Source organism: Rhipicephalus sanguineus, chromosome 5 (genome assembly GCF_013339695.2).
Source record: "Rhipicephalus sanguineus isolate Rsan-2018 chromosome 5, BIME_Rsan_1.4, whole genome shotgun sequence".
NCBI lineage: Eukaryota > Metazoa > Arthropoda > Arachnida > Ixodida > Ixodidae > Rhipicephalus > Rhipicephalus sanguineus.
Window position 1 is genome coordinate 85,912,666 of NC_051180.1, and position 19,622 is coordinate 85,932,287.

The window sequence follows — 19,622 nt, forward strand, 5'->3', positions numbered from 1 at the left end:
ATGGGCTTCCCAGGCACGCGAACACTGGCCTTTAAAGGGTAACTTATTGTGCGACGTAACGTCAGCCCTCACGTTAGACTACATATGTCAGCAATATTGAAACTAAGTGCTGTTTATGGTGCAATCATGTGAATATCATATGTAACTTTCGTCAATGTATTCCTCCGGAGTCGAGCAACGCTTCAATATAGCTTCCTGAATCATAGGAATACAAATGCAATGTTTATTAGACTGCTATAAAAGCGGAGCCAAAACTGGAACCACAGACGTTAATCTAATATGACGTCTGTATCGTAGGAGCACACGTGTAGTGTTTGTTGCTCTCTTGTACAATTAGATAACCAGCACCACAACCACAATTGACGTTGCACCGGAATTACGCCTGCATAGGCTGTTTTTCCAAACCAGTTTACTGAACTGGCGTGGCTCTGTGGTAGAATACCCGAGTGTCACGCAGATTACTTGGTTTCGATTCCTGCTGCAATCCTAATTTTTATTCTTTCCATTCGTCGGGTCAACGCTGCCGATGTAGTTTTTTCTTAACCCTCTCGCATTTAAATTACCGATGTCTGTTCTCGCCGTTTCTGGGTAGATATAAACTGTCAATCCGATGTACGGGCGCGATGTACGGGCGCATACCCGTAAATCGCGGCCCGTGGTAAACGGGTATGTGCCAAACGTGTCTGGAGGAAAGGGTTTCACGACGTACGCGACAGTATTTTCACGTTATTTATGCCATGACCAGACAGTCATATTCGTCAAATCATCTTACCCTCCCATGCCAATTTTGATCTACACCAAGTTAAGGAGGCGATCATGAGAGCATCCAGACGTAGGCGGCTAGATAGATAGATAGATAGATAGATAGATAGATAGATAGATAGATAGATAGATAGATAGATAGATAGATAGATAGATAGATAGATAGATAGATAGATAGATAGATAGATAGATAGATAGATAGATAGATAGATAGATAGATAGATAGATAGATAGATAGATAGATAGAAGTGCCACAGGTTCGCTAAGAAATGCTTCGCATTTAAAACGGAATGATAGACAACGGGAAAGTAAAGCCAACTTATTTACTACTTTCTTTTAAAGATTCACAACAAGAAGTATAGTATACATGGAAGCATTTTATTGAATATACAGATGTATGTACAAGGAAATATCTAATGGTGTAAGAGAATTGTCAGAATGCGTTTAAAAAGCGCCGTGACAGTAAAGATTGAGAAAATCTATGCAACGTGCATACCTCACCGCATATGCAAGAGGAAAGGAGAAGGAAAGTTATTTCAAGCAAAGTCGCTCCCCAATTTTACCGCAAATATGCGTTAAGATCGTACGATGTTGAAATAGACAATAAAGCGGGGACGGCTTGCATTTCTGTCGTCAAGTCTCTGCATTTTTGAGGATTTGAGCTTTTTATAAGGAAATACAAATGGACCACCGCATTCGTCTTTACAGCTTACAGCTTTACAGCTTTACAGCTTTACAGCTTTACAGCTTTAGGCTAATGTCTGTCGCTGTTGATATTTGCGAATCATTTCTTATATTAAGTTTCCATAGTATAAACAGAGTATTTGTATTAGAGAATATAGTGTACACAGAAGGTAACCTTGCATGATCATCTCTCTTCTGAACAAATAAAATTCGTAACCCACTATCAAGAAACTTTCGAAAAAAAAAAAACCATGCGTACTTTGAAAGCCTCAGAAAAGCAATTTACCCCTCCGACTAGGGCTATAACTCTCGCCTTGCTTCTCCATTGGCCTGCCTGTATTTAGTGTATTCTTTTCATTGCACAACATTTAATGTTATGGCGTCGGTCGCTTTCTTTAACTTCATAGCAGTTTCACTTTGGCATTTTGGGTATGAATGGACCAGAAATACATTCGTTTTAGGGAAAGGAAAGTTAATGCTTGCGTAATTTGGTAACTATTTCACAAAGAAACCAGTATATCCATATGTTCAATCATTTTGTTTTGCCGCCTATGAATGGTTTTTTTTTCTGGCAGAGGTGACGGGACGGTTTGTTAAAAGGCCTCCTGCATGGCATTGCAGCGACCACCAGTAGTTGGGCAGGTATCGGACATTAATTCTCTTCCGATCTTAGGGCACCCTCCCAGGATACGTAAACCGACACGCGGAAGCTGTTCATGTTTCAGATCAGATTGTGCGTCGGCGGGTCCCGGATCCGTGCTTAGACAAGTTGTCGGGTTGACTTAGGCCGCCCGAACCGCGGCTTGTGTCTCGTTCATTGTGCGTTGGGCGGATTCGTCGATGCGCTTCTTGATGTGCGGGTTCACGTCGATGCCCTCGACGATCTGCCACTCCCTGTTCTCGATGCGCACGGGAAAGCTGTAGACCATTCCTTTGGGCACGCCGTAAGCACCATTGCTGACGACGCCCATGGAGACCCACGTGCCTTCGGCGGTACCCTGCGGCATTTCACAGGCTTTGCTGATTAGCGAAGCTGGGACTCTTGATTGGTCGACAGCGATGACAGCACTTTTATATAGTAGACTGTTACAGCGAAGCTATTTGTGGCCAGCCGAAACCAAAATTTGTCCATCCTGTGTACGCAAGAACTCCATGTGCTACAGAAATTGGGCCAGCCCCACTGCCACTGCTCACCACCGGTCCACTAAAGATGAAGACGGGAACACACGGGCAGCAAACACCGATTATGATTTCTGGACAGACGTTACCAACAATTGAGAGAGACTTGAATCAACCGTCGGGATTAACCAAGTGATAAATATGGGGGCCGCACGTTTAAGTTTCGATGGTTGACCATGTTATGGGCGCTTGGGCGGTGATTTTTCTAACCCCTCAAATGTCATTTTTCAAATATTTCATGATGAAATGGTCGCAGAAGCATTTTCGAGGTCTCTATGCGTTGTTATCCTCAATATTGTTCTGTTCTTTCCAAGCAATGCTGCTCTGTATGTGCGATCTTACACCGCAGAGTCACTAGAACGTCAGAAAATGAAAAGAAAAGCGTGCGGGATTAGCCTTCACTGTCGTCTTGTCATCATGTGTTTGTTTTCGCGTTTTGACACAAACCCGAGTATATCGAACTCGTCTAAATCAAATTATCCTTTATATCGCACTATTTTTGAGTACGACAATGCATAGGAAAATTTACGGCTACATCGAACAAAAATTTGCCGGTACACTTGATACAGTATATCGAACATCGGGCAGTGCGAAACAACCCAAGAAGTTGGCTTTCCTTCACAAGCGTTGGCTTTTTCTCACGGAAGAGGTATTTCGAGCATTCATTTCGGAGAGTGAGCGGTGCGATTAGGAGGGCCGTAACGATACCGCATTTTCTCGCCTACAACCCGCCCCTGCATATAACTCTCACTGCCAATTAAAAACCGCGCAAAAATAAACAAAATATCCCCATGGGTTGCTCTAAGCCACCTTCTTTGCCTTATCGTGAAGCAGTTTCGTGAAGCAAACTTGCGCACCCAAATTCGCATCGAAAATATTAAATGTTTTATATCGAATTATGCGATACATCGAACTAATTCTTGGAAAAATTCGCGTTGGAAAAATTCTTGGAACTAATTAGGGAAAAATTCCCGTTTTTAGCGAGTTAGATATATGGCGGTTCGACTGTAATATAAACGCCAAATAGGCTCGCAGAGATGTACTGTGGAGAGTATCCATACCTGCCACCAGTCGCGCATGTGATCGCAGGCTGCCTTGCCCTTGGAGAGCGACGGGTACTTGGAACGTGCGTTGAGCATATCGCGGGCGCGCTTGTTGACGACTTCGATGAACTCGCCGCTTAAGTAGTTGTCGTCCTTGAGGGTCTCGGTGACCGGAAGCAGGTTCTCGCGGTGCAGGAAGACGGCGTTGTAGGCGTCCGGCACACGGCCTTTGCCTCCCCAGACGACAACGTTGCGGACCTTGTTCGGCGCCACTGCTAGCTTGGAGGCGATCTGGGCAAGCGCCTGATAGAAGGAAATTTCATGCGTAGTTTACCACGGCCTAGCCTCGTACCAATGTTTTATTGCTTGAGCGTTCTAGGGCTACTCGCCTATAAAAATATTCTGTCTATCTGTAAGGTAATGCCTTACGGTTCAAAGCAATACAGGGTGCCTTGTGTAGGTATATATGACGATATTTGACTACAGGTTTCCGACACAGAGGCCTTATGAGTGCGGTAATACGGCTGACATTTGCGCGTAAGACTCGCGTAAATTCTTGACGCTTGAAGGATTTTATTTGTGCGTGGGAAAGTGTGAAGACTATGAGCTTATGAATAAGCTGATATGGGAAGCCACAAGTACGCTGGAAGTCCAATAAACGAAGTGTAAAATAAGTCATTCTACCGTCCACCATTTCTTTAGAGCATGAACAACCACACACACGGTTTCTTTGCGAATGTCAGCTTTTCAAGCGATGTTTGTTATGAGTAACAGATATCAACGGCGGCGTTGTAACCGAGAAATCCTACGCCGGCGAGTGTGCGGAAATGGGGCCCTCGAAGTTGCGCCGGTACACGCGCATTTCTATGCGCCGTTTTCCAATATTTGATGCTTTCTCGGTTGTGTGCTTGTCGGCGATAAGCCGTTTCTTATATGGCAATCTTATCTTTTATCGAGGTGACTTGTCATTTCGCGTTGCCACATTTCATTGTTGCTTGTATATGAACGCATGACCATTGTTGTTGCCTTCAGCAACTGAAGTGTCCCGCTGCTAAGCACGTAGATGAAGGTCTCATTCCCGGCATGAATGTAGGAAAGAGTTAGGAGGGAGGAATGAGCAATGCAAAAAATCCACAACACATCCACGGGGTGTATGATGATGAGTGGGGCGAAGCTCCGGAGAGAATCATCGGTAAACCGTGAATACTCCAAGCGAAAGTGAAAGCGCACCAACAGAGAGCGGAGTTTATTACAACGGTCCCCCTAGCATACGTCGCCGCACTAAATCGAAAGATTGCCTTCCACCAATGACACGCGCCATATGTGAATCTTCCGTGAATTCTGCCCAGTACACCATCAACGACGTGAGATCGGGCGCGTTTATTCTAAAGGGTCGATGAGAGTCATGGCGACTTGCAGCTCACTTTAATTTTACATATACGCTGTGAATTTTTATTGTTTAATCCCGCACAGGAGAAATATCACACAGGCACTACCTTGGAGGTCAAAATCCAGTGCCTATATATACGGGGTGGTCAGTGAACGGTTGTGCAGCGCGAGCAGTCTGTTTTTTTCAATCAAGAAACTCGCTAGCAGACGCTGCCTGCGTCGGCCTCGCGAGGAGAGAGAGAAGAGGGGGGGGGGGTTACTAGAGCATGCATCTGCAACGCAGCGAGCGCGGAGCGTCGGCGTCGCGAGGTGAGAGAGGGGGGGGGGGGGCTTTACCGATCGGCGCTCGCCCGTTGCCGATCCACCGCGCCCGTTGCCGATCGGGCGAGGTGGCGACCTACCACCACTACAGAGGAGGGAACGACCCACACCCTAAGGAGCTTCGCCCCTAAAAGAAAGAACGGAAGGAAGGAAGAAAGAAAGAAAGAATGAAAGGTAGTAAGTCAGGAACGTACACGCCATTAGCTTGCCCCAATTTTCTCGGTAGGGGATGGGCTCCTGAATTTTTTTCCTAGCTTTAGCAACGTTTGCAGGGCTTACCTGGTTCTGTTCGAGCCTTGTGAGAGCAGTGATGTTGCGGTTGTCTATGGAAGGTGCAGCCTGGATGCAGGCAAAAGCGTTGACGGACATTTGGCAGCCACAAACAACTACCTTGACTGTCTTCTTGGCGTACTTCTCGAGGGCGGCACCGTAGCGGTGGAAAAGCTGGACCCCGAGGTCGATGGGCGCGTCTTGGGCTTCGTACAGCAAGAAGGCGGCGTCGATGCCCGTGAAGGCCGAGTCGTCTACGGTGGTCATCAGAACCTTAAAAATGAAGACCAACGCTTGTGACCCTTATTCAACTGATTCACCACACGTGGAGTTCTCGGAAATGTGCAAGAGTCGGGATCATGCGAAATCTTGGAAAAAAGCCATAGGGTCTCTTATGCGAATTTGCCTAAGATTGGAAGGCGAAAGCCACCTTCTTTTTCTTCTAAGTAGACTGCTTAAAAACGCGTGCTCGCATACTTGGTGGTCATAGTTTATACAAGTCCTTCTCAGTTTATGATATGCTAAATATGGCGTCACTAGTACGTCACGTTGACCAAGAGAATAAGAACTTGGTTTTATTTCGTGTTAACTTCAAAGCCTTCCGGTGCCCCGAGTCTACTGGAAGCAGTTGTTGCCGTTCATCTGAAACAACAGTTTTTAGGAGATCTTGCAGGCTTCTATAGTAGTGAGAGACATAAGCTATGTCGACGTTGGTCTAGGGCAACACTGTCCGCACAAAAGTCCGCCTTGTCCTCGGCGACCATGACGGCAGACTTGGTTTGTGGCTGCTGCTGAGACTCGCGCGTGTGGTGCGCCAAGTATTGCAAATCCAGTAGATTGGGCTATAGTTAAAGTTATACTGTGTTCCGCTGCAAATCGGTTCAGCGAAATCCTGCAACGTGGCGGAAGATTTAAGCAAGGGAACCCTTGTTGGTTCGTGCTACAAATGGGTGGTTGTCAACTTCCCTTTGCTAATCCTTCCGCCACCTTGCGGAATTCCGCAGAACTAATTTGCAACATTCTGTGTTCATGCGCTTCGAGTTGACTAATTCGCTCTGGCGCTGCCAATTGCTAGCTTCCTGGTTAGCTCAACTGGTAGAGCGACCGTGCCGGAAACGCGTTCTTCCTGGGTTTGACGCCCGCACCAAGACCAACTTTTCGGCAACTAAGAAGCTTTATTTTTGAGAAATCCGCATGGATTTCCTTTTGGCTTCGTGCTACAAGTAAACGGTTGACATTTGCCCTCTTAACTAAATTCCGTTGCTCAACATGGCACAAGGAAACAAATAGCATGGGAATAAAAATGAAATCGCATGCTTACCTGCCTCAGAAGCGGGTACGTGCAGTCCAGAAGCTCCAGCACGAGTCCCTCGAGCATTCCCATGGTGCCCTTGCCGTCTAAGAGGTGGAGGATGATGGGCTGCTCGTAGCCGAACACGTAGCCCTGGGCCACGGCTGTCGCGATAGTGTGCGCCATCGGACTGGTAGCATTGCTAATCAGTACTCGAAGGTGATCTTTCTTGCGCTCCGCTTTGTCCTCGGCGACCACGACGGCAGACTTGGTTTGTGGCTGCTGCTGGGACTCGCGCGTGTGGTGCGCCATGACTTCTCCAGGCCTTACTCCGCTGCCTTCAGAACGCACTGCTATTTGACGCGATGGCGGCTCGTTTCTTCCCAGCCAATCCCAGAGTCCCCCTGATGTTCATGATGGTTATGCTCATGAGGCTGCACCCTTTTGAACGTGTCGGCAGGTGGAGCTCTATTGACTTGGACCGCGGCAATATCAGTGGTGGTTGAGCGATGCCAAACTTAAATAGCTATCCTCACGTGGCTGGTCGATAAATCAAGCAGATTGAATGCGTAGATATCGACATAACAATCCGAAAACCAGGAAGGTTTTCGGATTGTGATGTGACAACGACGATGGCAATGTATGGCTGTAGTCGAGTTATGATGAGAGTGGTGACGATGGTAATGAGAGCTGTGCGTACATTGAAACAAGGCACATACACAAATACGTTTACGTATTCTGTACCCCTTGTGTCACAGCGCCGCGTTGGAATTCTGAAGAGAGAGGAAAAATTAAGAAAGAGGGCAAGTTTTGTTTTATAATCTCAGATACGCGTTAACCTGATTTGTTCTCGTTCCCGTCTGGCAAGATTAGATGCGTGATCAAGGGGGGTCATGTAAGATTGCTCGAAGTGAATCGCGCAATTTAATTAGCACGCGCTGATTGGTCATCACCACCTGCTCTTGTGTTCTCTGCAATCATCGCTCATAAACAAGTACACTACTTCGAATATTGCCGCTAAGGCATAAGCTACTACCACACATTTTAGATAAACCCTGCTGCCAATTATCTTTCAATATGGGGCAAATTAAGGGAAAGTTGACGCTACACGCGCGCTTGAACTACAGGCGAAGCACTGTCTCTTATCCGTTCGCGTTGAGACGTGAAGGTGCGCACACGGCAGTTTCTCACGCTTTTCTCGCGCACACGCTTTTCTTCGCATTTCATTGCTTGTAACTGCGAGTACGGCAGTCTGCAAAACATCCCCGCGCTTCAAGCCTTTAATTACGTGCATTCGCAAGCCAGTGTGAGCATTTGAGCATTTTGTATTCTCGCTTTTTGACTGGCACCATCACGAGGTATGGGAAATTAAAATTAAATATTGGTATTAAAATAACAATAAATATTTGTATTAAAATAATTAAAATTAAAGTTAACATATTCATATAGCACGGTAAACCCTTGAGTGTATTGAAGGTAGTATGAATCAGGTAGCTCTTCTACAGATTGACCTTGATAAGGCTTTTCATAAGATACGGCACGATATTTTGTTCCGACTGCTAGACATCTCCATTTAGGAGATGTATTGTACAATGGCATATCACTTTGTTATAAAAAGTACACCCCAATGTTAACTGTGAGTCGCACGCTTTCGGATATAATAGCGGTAGATTCGTCAGTACGTCAGGGGTGCCCGCTCTCGCCTTTGCTTCTTGCAGTATACTTGGAACTATTTTAAGTGTACTGTTTAATTCTGGCATTAAGGAATATAGATATGAAGCCGAGGAAATGAAAGTTATAGCTTATCCTGATGACAGTGCCTTCTTCTGCGTCGATAAAACTGAGTGTTCAGGAAGCAATAAGCACTACTATGCCTTTTTGGGAAGTTCCCGGAGGTAGTAGAAATTTCGATAAAAGCAGAGGATTCTGGCTGGGCATGTGTGGTCTAACTCTCTCGGTGTTTTCAAATACTCATTGGAACGACACTCCGATTCGTTATGTAGCTTAACCTCTTGATAACACCGCCATATTGGCGATCATTGGGCGTCCGCGATAACAAGGATGCGACCTTTCCACTTTCGCGAGAGCTAAAGGATGCAATACACTTCCTGTATAAAGCTAATCTGCAATCTACAGGTATTGGACTGCTCTCTTGTATATATTAAGGTGTTTCACAAGATATTTGCCTGTTTTATTTGTTGTTCATCACGGGAAGCCATGAGAAGAGACAGCCCTTTCCTTTCACTTGAAAAGGGTGGCCTCTGTCTTGTACATTTGTTTGTACCACAACTGGTATTGCGACTTTTTTACCTTAAGGGTGTCTGTTACCCCTTTCTTCTGGCTATTACTCGAAACCGTCTTACTTACCATCTCCCTTTTCCTTTCGTCACAACAAGAATTGCTGATGAATATCTTATGTGGGGCTTCTTAAACGAGATTGTTAACACTGTCCCATTTCTGCAAGCCAGGTTCACGTTAGAGTATTTATACAACGTGGACAGAACAGCGCTAACCGCCGCACTTGTGAATACCTTTTTCCTGAATCTGTTTACTGAGAGCATTGTCTATCTTATTCTGGTCATGATGCGTTCTCCCGTGTACGTAGATTGTGTATATCGCCAGCAGCGAAAACATTTTTCTTTACGCTGCACACCTCCACTTTACCTGCAAAGACATAACTTCGTGAAGAAGGAATATATGCGCTCTGCACTGTAAATTGCATGTTATACAACGAGCCTGAAACAATTCAGCATTGTTTTCTTCATTGGGATGACCCATTTTATTTCTGGTACATTCTTATGGGAACCATCAGAAAATATTTTTCCAATGGCATCTCATAGTATTAGGTTCCTCCAGTTCGAAAAAAAGCACCAACAATGATGCACCATACGATTTGATCATGTTGTTAAGACTTTGTTCGCTATGGACAAGGCGCCTGATTGACAGACACGCTGAGGCACCTCGATCGACAAGGTCTGTCTTTGGAGGAGCAGCAGCTCATGTGCATATAGTGTTGTTGAGACTTTTGACCCGATTCCGGATTGGCTTGGACTTCTGGACGCTTGAGTTTGTTTACCGGACTTTTGAAGATTTTTGGACTGTGTAAAATTATGGGTGTTATGTGCATGTGAGGGTAATTCTAATGTGAAAAATTCTATTGGAATAATTGACAAATTTGGATGACATTATTCCCGTGCATTACAGAAAAAGACGGGTGCGTGGCCTAGTGGTCAAGGCACTCTCTTTAGAAGCGGGGGCACCTGGGTTCAAAACACCAGCCCCGTAAAGAAATCTTGTTTTATTTGTTATTTCTATGGCGCACGCCAGCTGTGGGCGCGGAGGTCTTTTTTTTTTTGTTTTGGAGCACCAGCTTCACAGGTCAGTCAATACCATATGTCGGCAAACTCACTCATGAATCGACTAATTCAGACTAACTCATTTATATCCTAATTACTAAAAATAACATCCCCTATACTTTCCTTGGTATTATTGTCTGTTACTTCTCATTAATATTGTGTTTAACAAAGAAAAACGAGCCCTTAAAATTCATCTTCTTTCCTTCAGACTCAGACTCAGATCGGCCCGTGAGTCTGAGTTTGAGTGAGTCCGGGTGAGTAATCTTTTGGTGAGTTTGAGTCCGAGTGAGTCCGGCTGAGGAATTTTTTAGCGAGTCTGAGCCCGAGTGAGTTCTGTTGAAGAAAGTATTGGTGAGCCTGAGCCCGAGTGAGCCTTAAGTGCGAAATATATATCTTGAGCGAGTCTGAGTGAGCTCCACCTTTTATTGCCGACCTATGGTCCTATCTACTCACGTTCAGCATTACTGTCAGCCTCATATAGGCTTACGTTTACGCTCAAGTCTATTCACACATATCTCAACGCACTCATGTTCATGGTCCACCTCAATATTTATTGGTCAGAGACGCGAATTGGGAGAGGTGCCATGACCTCCCCCCGCCCTTCGCAAAATTTTTCACGGAAAGTTCTTGATAAAAATATCTCGTTTGAGCCGAGTATTTCATAAAAATGTCCTTACTGGATTACTGGATTACTGATAACTCGTATTTGAAGGTATAAGAACAAAAGGCTATCGAAGAGCACCGATTATGTAAGTTATTGGCATTAAAGTGCATTGACACCAAGAACGAAAAAAAGGTACTTTTACGCCCTCCGACTCATGAGTCGACTCACTCAGGTTCACTCAGTCTCAATTCAAGCCATGAGTCTGAGTCTGAGTGATTTCGGCTGGGTAATATGTTGGTGAGTTTGAGTCTGCGTGAGTCCAGTTGAGAAGTTTAGCGAGTCTGAGTCCGAGTTAGTCCGGTTGAGTAAAATTTTGGTGAGTCTGAGTCCCAGTGAGCCCTCAGAGTAGAATATATTTGTTGAGTGAGTCTGAGTGAGCTCCCACGTTTTTGCCGACCTATGGTCAATACGAACTTCGCTTGAAAAGATTGACAGTCCGCTGCTCAAAAGAAGCAAATGCGCTACAAAAAAGGTTGTTGTTCATCTGTAAGATCGCTGACTATAGGAGTCCTATTTTATGGTATTTATTAGTACAATATCAGGCATAACGTTCGGATATGTCAGCTTAAAGGGCCCCTCACCAGGCCACATAGCAAATTTTAGTTAGACGCTGGAAGTTGTTGTGTGCCGAATGAAGAGCCGTATGACGCGAGAATTTTTCAAGTCAGTTCATTACGAGCTGAGAAAAAGAATAATTTGTAGCGGCGCGAAACCATGATGCGAGGAGGCGAGTTTCAAACCCTTGCCACTCGCCCCGTGTAGCCTTAGCAAGCCAAATTCCTTCCCTGCCCTCTTCACTTGACACATCCGCATGAACACGTCATGCGCATGTATGGTCACGTGCGAATGACCTGCCCGAGTCAGTCCGAGCACTCGAGCGGCGTTGCACGGCCACTACCTTTTTTTTATGTAGCGGCCGTGGGCGTTTTGTCGGCGTTCTCTGTGGTTTACTGCCTGTTTCTGCGGGACGGGCATGAAAGCTGAGACATTTGTACGGGCATGAGAGTGGCGGTATCATGAGCCAGTGCCGCATTAACGTTTACTTGGACGCGGTAGAATAAACGAGCATAATGAGTGCTCGAACGCGCCAGAACATTACTTTCGTTTCCAGGGCTGGCGTCTGCTCGATGCGCTAACCGCGGGGACACGGACGCATGGGAAAGGGAGGCACATTAGCCCCGCATCTCGCTGCTATTCACGAAAAAAAAAATGACAAAGACGCACACGTTCCCTTTGTGTGTCTCATTATTTCTCTCAAGTTTTATTATTCTATTCAAGCAACAAATTACACAAACTAAACATGTCATGTCAACTAATTATCGCAGTGTCACGTGCTACTATTGGCGACGTCAGAGCACAGTCGTCTACGTAGAGGAGCGACGTCACAGCACAACCATCTACGTAGGGTCATTTTTTCATGTACGTCATCCCCTCATTCTCTAAAGCGCGTGCCCGCGAGAGGAAGGGCAAGCAGCGTTCACCTTGAAATTTGACCCATTTCCGCGGCGCGTAGCGTTGCAAATTTTGGCAGACGTGATCGTGAACGCCCAGTGTATGCATTGCGCTCGTTAGCTCAAAATTGTCAAACCTGGTGAGGGGCCCTTTAAATAGTAGCAAGGCCACTTTAGGAATATTATCGTTACTTGTTTGTCAAAGGGTTGCCTTAAGAGTTGAAATATGAAATATGAAATCAGCAGTGTAGCCAGAGCATCTACGGAGGCTTTTCAAAACAGTGTACGTTAGTAGTAGCGGCATTCAAACCAATTTGTTAGCGCCACAATACCAACGCGGTTGCGAGATTGTTCTATCGGTTCCAGGACAGCTAACTGCCCTCCCATAGAAGAGTACACATGGTACTCTTAATCGTTTACCCTTTGTTCTAAACAGCTGCATACTCAGCTTTACAGAAGATCAGACAGATCATGGTTCGGTACGCGACCGAACAGATAGAAACCCATGGTGAAGAAGCCTTCCTCAGAAGGTGGCACACACGATTTTTCGTGGTGCGGAATGGGAATATTGAATTTCCTATGTTGCCGCTTCAAAAGCGCCTGGCACCGGCAAAAAAATCATGAGTTAAGTGTCATATGAGCCAGCTTGAGGCTGCGACACGCGTGTTCGCCGCATGTTTCAGTACAAATGTAGCAATTCTTTTCAAATGATGTGTGTGTATCTATGCAAACTTAGTCTGTTTTTTTTTATCAGTGACCCGTCACTTGTGACAGTGTTCGAGTGCCATATGTTACATAGTACTTGTGCCTTCCTGTTCGTACGTGTCGTTAAAGCATTTTTTTGTTGTTGCCCGATGATGTTGTACTCACCTGAACTGTTGTTACTAGTATGCAATAAACTTCCCTTTGTGTCTCGTACAATAATCCACGTTTGCTGAGAACAGCAGCTTACCGCTGTCCAGTAGTAGAGCACATAGATAGTACGCTCAATCGTCAAACTTTTTTTCTAAACACATTATTTACATTTGATATTTAGTACAATTTATATGCAAGAGCCTAAATTGTCACCATGGTGTAGGTGGCTGTTTAGGCTCTTGTAGCGTTTAACCGTTAGTTCAGATGAAAGGCGCGCCGTTTATGCAACGTTTGTTCACACTGCCATTCGTATGAGCGGCCAACCAAAACTGGTGCCCCCGTGTCGTTCATCCAGCATTCAATTTAAGCGAGTTTAGTTTACTCGGAGTCGTCTATACGTTCTTTATGGAAAAGACTTCTCGTGATAGGTGTGAGCAGGCCAGCTTAAGAGCAAGGTGATGAGTGGTAAGCTTGAAATAGAAATGTGAATGAGAGCAGAAATGCGGTTGTTTAGGTGAGGTTGTTCAAGCAAGTCTCTACTACTCCGCACCTTTCTTTTTCTCCTTGATTTTTTATTGTGCCACCAATCATTACGCGTTGCATACAGAAACCACTAAAGTAGCATTAGTGAGGAAATTTCCGGTGAGCGGACCGCATACGGGCTTTGTTAGGAAACCGGCATCATTACCTCTTCTCCACATGAGTTCATAAAGAGATAAGGTTCGAACTACTTTTTCTTCGTATGTGCTTCACTAGCAGTTGCCAGAATGTGCATTGGGTACAACGTACAGCAAGCCGGTCGCGTACGGACACAAAACTGTCGACGCAGTGTATTACCGTTAACGTTTCAGAGCGTCCGGTAATATACGAACACGCAAGTCCTTTCGACAGAGTGCTGTGAAGTTTATGAAGTGAAAATGCTCCATTTTCAAGCCGAAGGCGTTTCATTTGCAAAATGAGACTACACAAAGCTGTAGGCGAGTAGAGCTCGTTATAATGCACCTCGAGTGCTGATGGTTCCTTGCACAAACCTATAACCGACACAGCTAGCGAAACGTGATTGTTCGGTTTACTGGATTGTCCGATAGACTTGGCCTTGCCTTTCGTCGACCTCGCCACGAAAATGAGTGCTTGCCCTTCACTGTTCACAGCGCTAATTCGGTGCAAATCTCCATAGCCTCGTCTCTTTCCCGCTCAAGGTCCTTGGCTGACTCGGAGATACAGTGTCGCAGCTTTTCGTCAAGAGCTATGCCCTGCACCACTTTCCACGACCGCGCGTTGTCGATGAACACCGGGTAGGAGAACACGAGATCGGGCGGGACGCCATATACACCGTCGCTGAGCACGGACATGGTCACGAACTGACCCGCCGGCAGGCCGATCCACCAGTCGCGCATCTGGTCGCAAGGCTGCCTTGGCCCTCGACAGAATACCAGGATGCTTGGTGAGCTTCTGGACGAGGTCGTCGCGAATCTTCACATCCTCGGGCAGCCCTTCGTCCAGGTAGTCGTGGCTCACGAGGTCCGAGATCTTGTACCGTTTGGCCTTCTTGATGACGACGCTTCGACGGTAGTCCGGCAAGAGCATGTCTCCGCGATGACCCCAGACGATCATGTTCACGATCTTGTTGGGGATGACGCCCAGTCTCTGAGACAGGAGTGTGACAGCTCGGTTGTGGTTGAGCCTGGACAGGCCGGTGAAGTTCTCGTATGGGATGTTCTTCGCGTACCTGAAATAAGGAAGAGAAAGTTGTACGGCTTGCAGCTTTCATAACTGTAATACAACGCCCCACAGCTGACTCAGCTATAGCACGCATATTAGCCAACAGTAGGGCCGTAATTAAGGGAAAGGGTGTGGCTTAGGAGATTAAGACACCACCCGAATTTTGTTGATGCATTAGCTTTGTGGATGACACTAGAATACTTACACGCCTTCACAAAGACCACGAGTTGCCATAACTAATTGAAAAGAATTTTCTACCTACGTGTAAGCGGTGTGACTGATTCACGAACGAAAATAAGCTAGTGTAAATCTTCCTAAGTGGCAACCATTGCACATGTAAATACCCCCCCCCCCCCCAAGAAATAATATGTTAAGGATATCAACGTCAGATAACAAGCGGTTCCGATTCTCAAGCCCGTAGAGGCAAGAACGTCTATTTTAAATGCGAAGCATTTCTTAGCGAACTTCTACGACTTTGAGCGTATCTATCTATCTAGCCGCCTACGACTTTGTGCTCTCCTGGTCGCTTGGTTAATCGAATCTACACCAAAATTGGTATGGCGTAACATGACTGTATGACGAACACAAATGACAAGTCATAACATGAAAATCATGACACGCATGTCATGTACAGCATGATTTACATGCCACGCTCATGGTGCGCTGGCGGCCGTTTCGCTAGCTTGATATACACCAAAATTGGTATCTTGCGACGTGACTGTGTGACGAACATAAATGACAGGAGTTAACATGAACATCATGACACGCATGTCATGTACAGATTTGACTTACGTGCCACGCTCATGGTGCGCTGGCGGCCGTTTCGCTAGCTTCATCTACCCCGAAATTGGTATTGAGTGACGTGACTGTGTGACGGACATAAATAACACACGAGTTAACATGAAAATCATGACACGCATGTCATATACAGCATGACTTAAGTGCCACGCTCATGGCGCGCTGGCGGCCGTTTCGCTAGCTTTATATACATCAAAATTGGTATCTTGCGACGTGACTGTGTAGCGAACATAAATGACACGAGTTAACATGAAAATCATGACACGCATGTCATGTACAGCATGACTTACGTGCCACGCTCATGGCGCGCTGGCGGCCGTTTCGCGAGATTTATATACACCAAAATTGGTATCTTGCGATGTGACTGTGTAACGAACATAAATAACACAAGTTAACATGAAAATCATGACGCGCATGTCATGTACAGCATGACTTACGTGCCACGCTCATGGCGCGCTGGCGGCCGTTTCGCTAGCTTTATATACATCAAAATTGGTATCTTGCGACGTGACTGTGTAGCGAACATAAATGACACGAGTTAACATGAAAATCATGACACGCATGTCATGTACAGCATGACTTACGTGCCACGCTCATGGCGCGCTGGCGGCCGTTTCGCGAGATTTATATACACCAAAATTGGTATCTTGCGATGTGACTGTGTAACGAACATAAATAACACAAGTTAACATGAAAATCATGACGCGCATGTCATGTACAGCATGACTTACGTGCCACGCTCATGGCGCGCTGGCGGCCGTTTCGCTAGCTTTATATACACCAAAATTGGTATCTTGCGACGCGACTGTGTAGCGAACATAAATAACACGCGTTAACATGAAAATAATGACATGCATGTCATGTACAGCATGACTTACGTGCCACGCTCATGGTGCGCTGGCGGCCGTTTCGCTAGCTTCATCTACCCCGAAATTGGTATTGAGTGATGTGACTGTGTGACGGACATAAATAACACACGAGTTAACATGAAAATCATGACACGCATGTCATGTACAGCATGACTTACGTGCCACGCTCATGGCGCGCTGGCGGCCGTTTCGCGAGATTTATATACACCAAAATTGGTATCTTGCGATGTGACTGTGTAACGAACATAAATAACACGCGTTAACATGAAAATAATGACATGCATGTCATGTACAGCATGACTTACGTGCCACGCTCATGGTGCGCTGGCGGCCGTTTCGCTAGCTTCATCTACCCCGGAATTGGTATTGAGTGATGTGACTGTGTGACGGACATAAATAACACACGAGTTAACATGAAAATCATGACACGCATGTCATATACAGCATGACTTACGTGCCACGCTCATGGCGCGCTGGCGGCCGTTTCGCGAGATTTATATACACCAAAATTGGTATCTTGCGACGTGACTGTGTAACGAACATAAATAACACGAGTTAACATGAAAATCATGACGCGCATGTCATGTACAGCATGACTTACGTGCCACGCTCATGGCGCGCTGGCGGCCGTTTCGCTAGCTTTATATACACCAAAATTGTTATCTTGCGACGTGACTGTGTAACGAACATAAATAACACGAGTTAACATGAAAACCACGACACGCATTTTCCTCAATGACATACAAGACGGTGTATGCATCTCTTTGCTGGCTGCTTCGGATTACATCGATTCCCACAATGCGTGGGATCTGCCGTCCTTTTATTATTCTAATATTATTTGTAATTATGTGTATTAGTAATATTCTCGATTAGAACAATGGTTTTCTTATGGACCTGTTCTTTCTGATAGCCACGATATAAGATAGTTTTTAGGTTTAATGCATAATCGGTCATAAATGTCTAATATTTCACTGCGTTTCCTCTCTCCCAACCTTTTTGTCAACTTTAGTTCACAACGTCTATTCGCGGGCACTTCATTGGAATGATACTTCAATGGCCCGCTTGAGAACTGCACGTAGCGACACGTTAATTGAATCCGAGTGTCTCACCTGATGCAGACGTAGGTGTTGGTGTTGATCGGGTGTCCAGTGATGATCACTTTGACCGTCTTCTTCGCGTGCGCTGACAGCGCCTTGCCGTGACCGGCGTACGTCTGCACACACTTCTCGAACAGGGCCCGATCCCCATCAACGGGCACCGAGTCGTTGAGAAAGGCGACGTCGACGTTGAGGAAGGCCACCTCGTCCTCTCCGGTGAACACGATCTGCTTAAGGAGTTCGAACGAGCAGTCCTCAATTTCCATGGCGATGCCTTCCATGTCCGATATGTTCTCGCTCTCGTCGTACAGATGCAGCACCATGGGCTGGTCCACGCCGAACACGTCTCCGCGCACCAGAGGAATGAGCATGCGGTAGGCCAGCTCAGTCGTCACCGCCGTCACGAGGACCCGGATGGGCTCCTTCAAGGCCGTCTCCTGCCTCACCGTGACGTGGGACCCGACTCGGCTCAGAAACTCTTGCTCGCTCATGGCTGGAAACGTCTTGCTCATGGGCGACGAGTGGCCCGAGGAGCGCTTGTCCACCGGCAAAGAAGTACAACGGTAGTAGCCGATTATTTGACACGTGCAAGCGACCAACGCTTTGTGGCCAGATTTCAGCAGCCGAAACAGCGACAATTCGTGAACAGAGAAACAGTTCAACAATTGAGTTGGTCAATAACAAATTTGCATGGATTTGTCTTCATCTTCAAAATGAATTCCAATATGAATTATTCAATATAGGCACAATACCAGATCTTATGATAAATGATTTTTAGTTGAAAGGCGCATTAGAAGTTAACGACAATGCGGTTGAGCACCGCTGCCTACTAGTGTGACCTAACATTGTGCCAATTCCAATTCAGGTGGTGTATAGCAGGCGAATGGAAGTAACGTTGTGGCACTTTGGCATACAGCAAACATCGCAGCTAGTTCGTTGCTTCAGGCAGATGCAGCCTAAACATATTCATGTTACTTTAGCACATATTGGCTAAGTTGCAGAGTACGAAAATGTAGTTAATTTTACGTCTCACCTTCCGTGTCCTTGTTCACAATGTCGTCTGATGGTCTGACGTCGAACACGCGCCAAGAGTAAACGTGTTTTGTTTGCACAGGTGTGGGTTTCATAGGCATATTACGCTATACGCCATGATTGTAAACCGTAGTTTACTGTTCTACTGAGTCCGGTAACCCATCACAGCTATCGCTGTCTACAAGATTTAACCTACGCCTCTTGAATTAGTCTACGACTTTCGCGTGGGTATCGGCACTGCCATAGCAGTGACTTGAAATTGGTTGCTTACCGTTGCTTTGGCTATTTGCGGCGGCGGTGGCTTGGGTCTCATCGTGCCCGGTTTGACGAAGGGTTCCTCCTCGCTGTTCAGCTCGTCCGGTCTTCTGTCGGCTCGCCGTCGCGGCCTCTCAAACTCTCTTTGGTGCTCCGTCGACACGGACGACGACCGACGCCTGTGTACATGGACGTCGTCTCATCTTCGTGCGTAGTACTTGGCCTCTTCCGGAGGCACCGGGCCCGATAACGACTCCTTGTGGGCAGCGCTGTGCGCGGCGTTGGCGTCCACATGTTTTTCCGTTTTCAGGCCGCCTGCAACGTGGGCCCTGTGCCCCTTCTTCGTGTCCCACTCGTCCGGTATGAGATCTTCGTGGCTTCCTGGAGACTTTGAGGACTTCGAGGACTTTGGGGACTTTGGCCGCACATTCTCCTCGTCCGGTATGAGATCTTCATGGCTTCCTGGAGACTTCGAGGACTTCGAGGACTTTGGGGACTTTGGCCGCACATTCTCGGGCGACTTTCGCGAGACGCGCTCGGTCGAGCGGCTCGGCTTAGAAACGGCGGTTGACATCGTTCAGCGT

The 19,622-nt window shown here is 46.3% G+C and overlaps 2 protein-coding genes across 2 annotated transcripts; both read right to left on the bottom strand.

Annotated features, from left to right (window-relative positions):
* Window positions 1-2,198: 2,198 nt before the first annotated feature.
* LOC119394797 (malate dehydrogenase, cytoplasmic) lies at window positions 2,199-5,929 on the bottom strand. The gene is made up of 3 exons (XM_037662102.2): window positions 5,658-5,929; window positions 3,687-3,971; window positions 2,199-2,444 (listed from the first exon to the last, which is right to left on the bottom strand). The coding sequence occupies exons 1-3, from the start codon at window positions 5,913-5,915 to the stop codon at window positions 2,229-2,231; spliced, it is 759 nt and encodes a 252-aa protein (XP_037518030.2). The 5' UTR covers window positions 5,916-5,929; the 3' UTR covers window positions 2,199-2,228.
* An 8,279-nt stretch (window positions 5,930-14,208) lies between these two features.
* LOC119394798 (malate dehydrogenase, cytoplasmic) lies at window positions 14,209-19,219 on the bottom strand. Its single transcript, XM_049415895.1, has 3 exons — window positions 19,055-19,219; window positions 17,764-18,287; window positions 14,209-14,994 (listed from the first exon to the last, which is right to left on the bottom strand). Exons 1-3 carry the CDS (start codon window positions 19,094-19,096, stop codon window positions 14,505-14,507), a joined length of 1,056 nt encoding a protein of 351 aa, XP_049271852.1. The 5' UTR covers window positions 19,097-19,219; the 3' UTR covers window positions 14,209-14,504.
* Window positions 19,220-19,622: the final 403 nt, after the last annotated feature.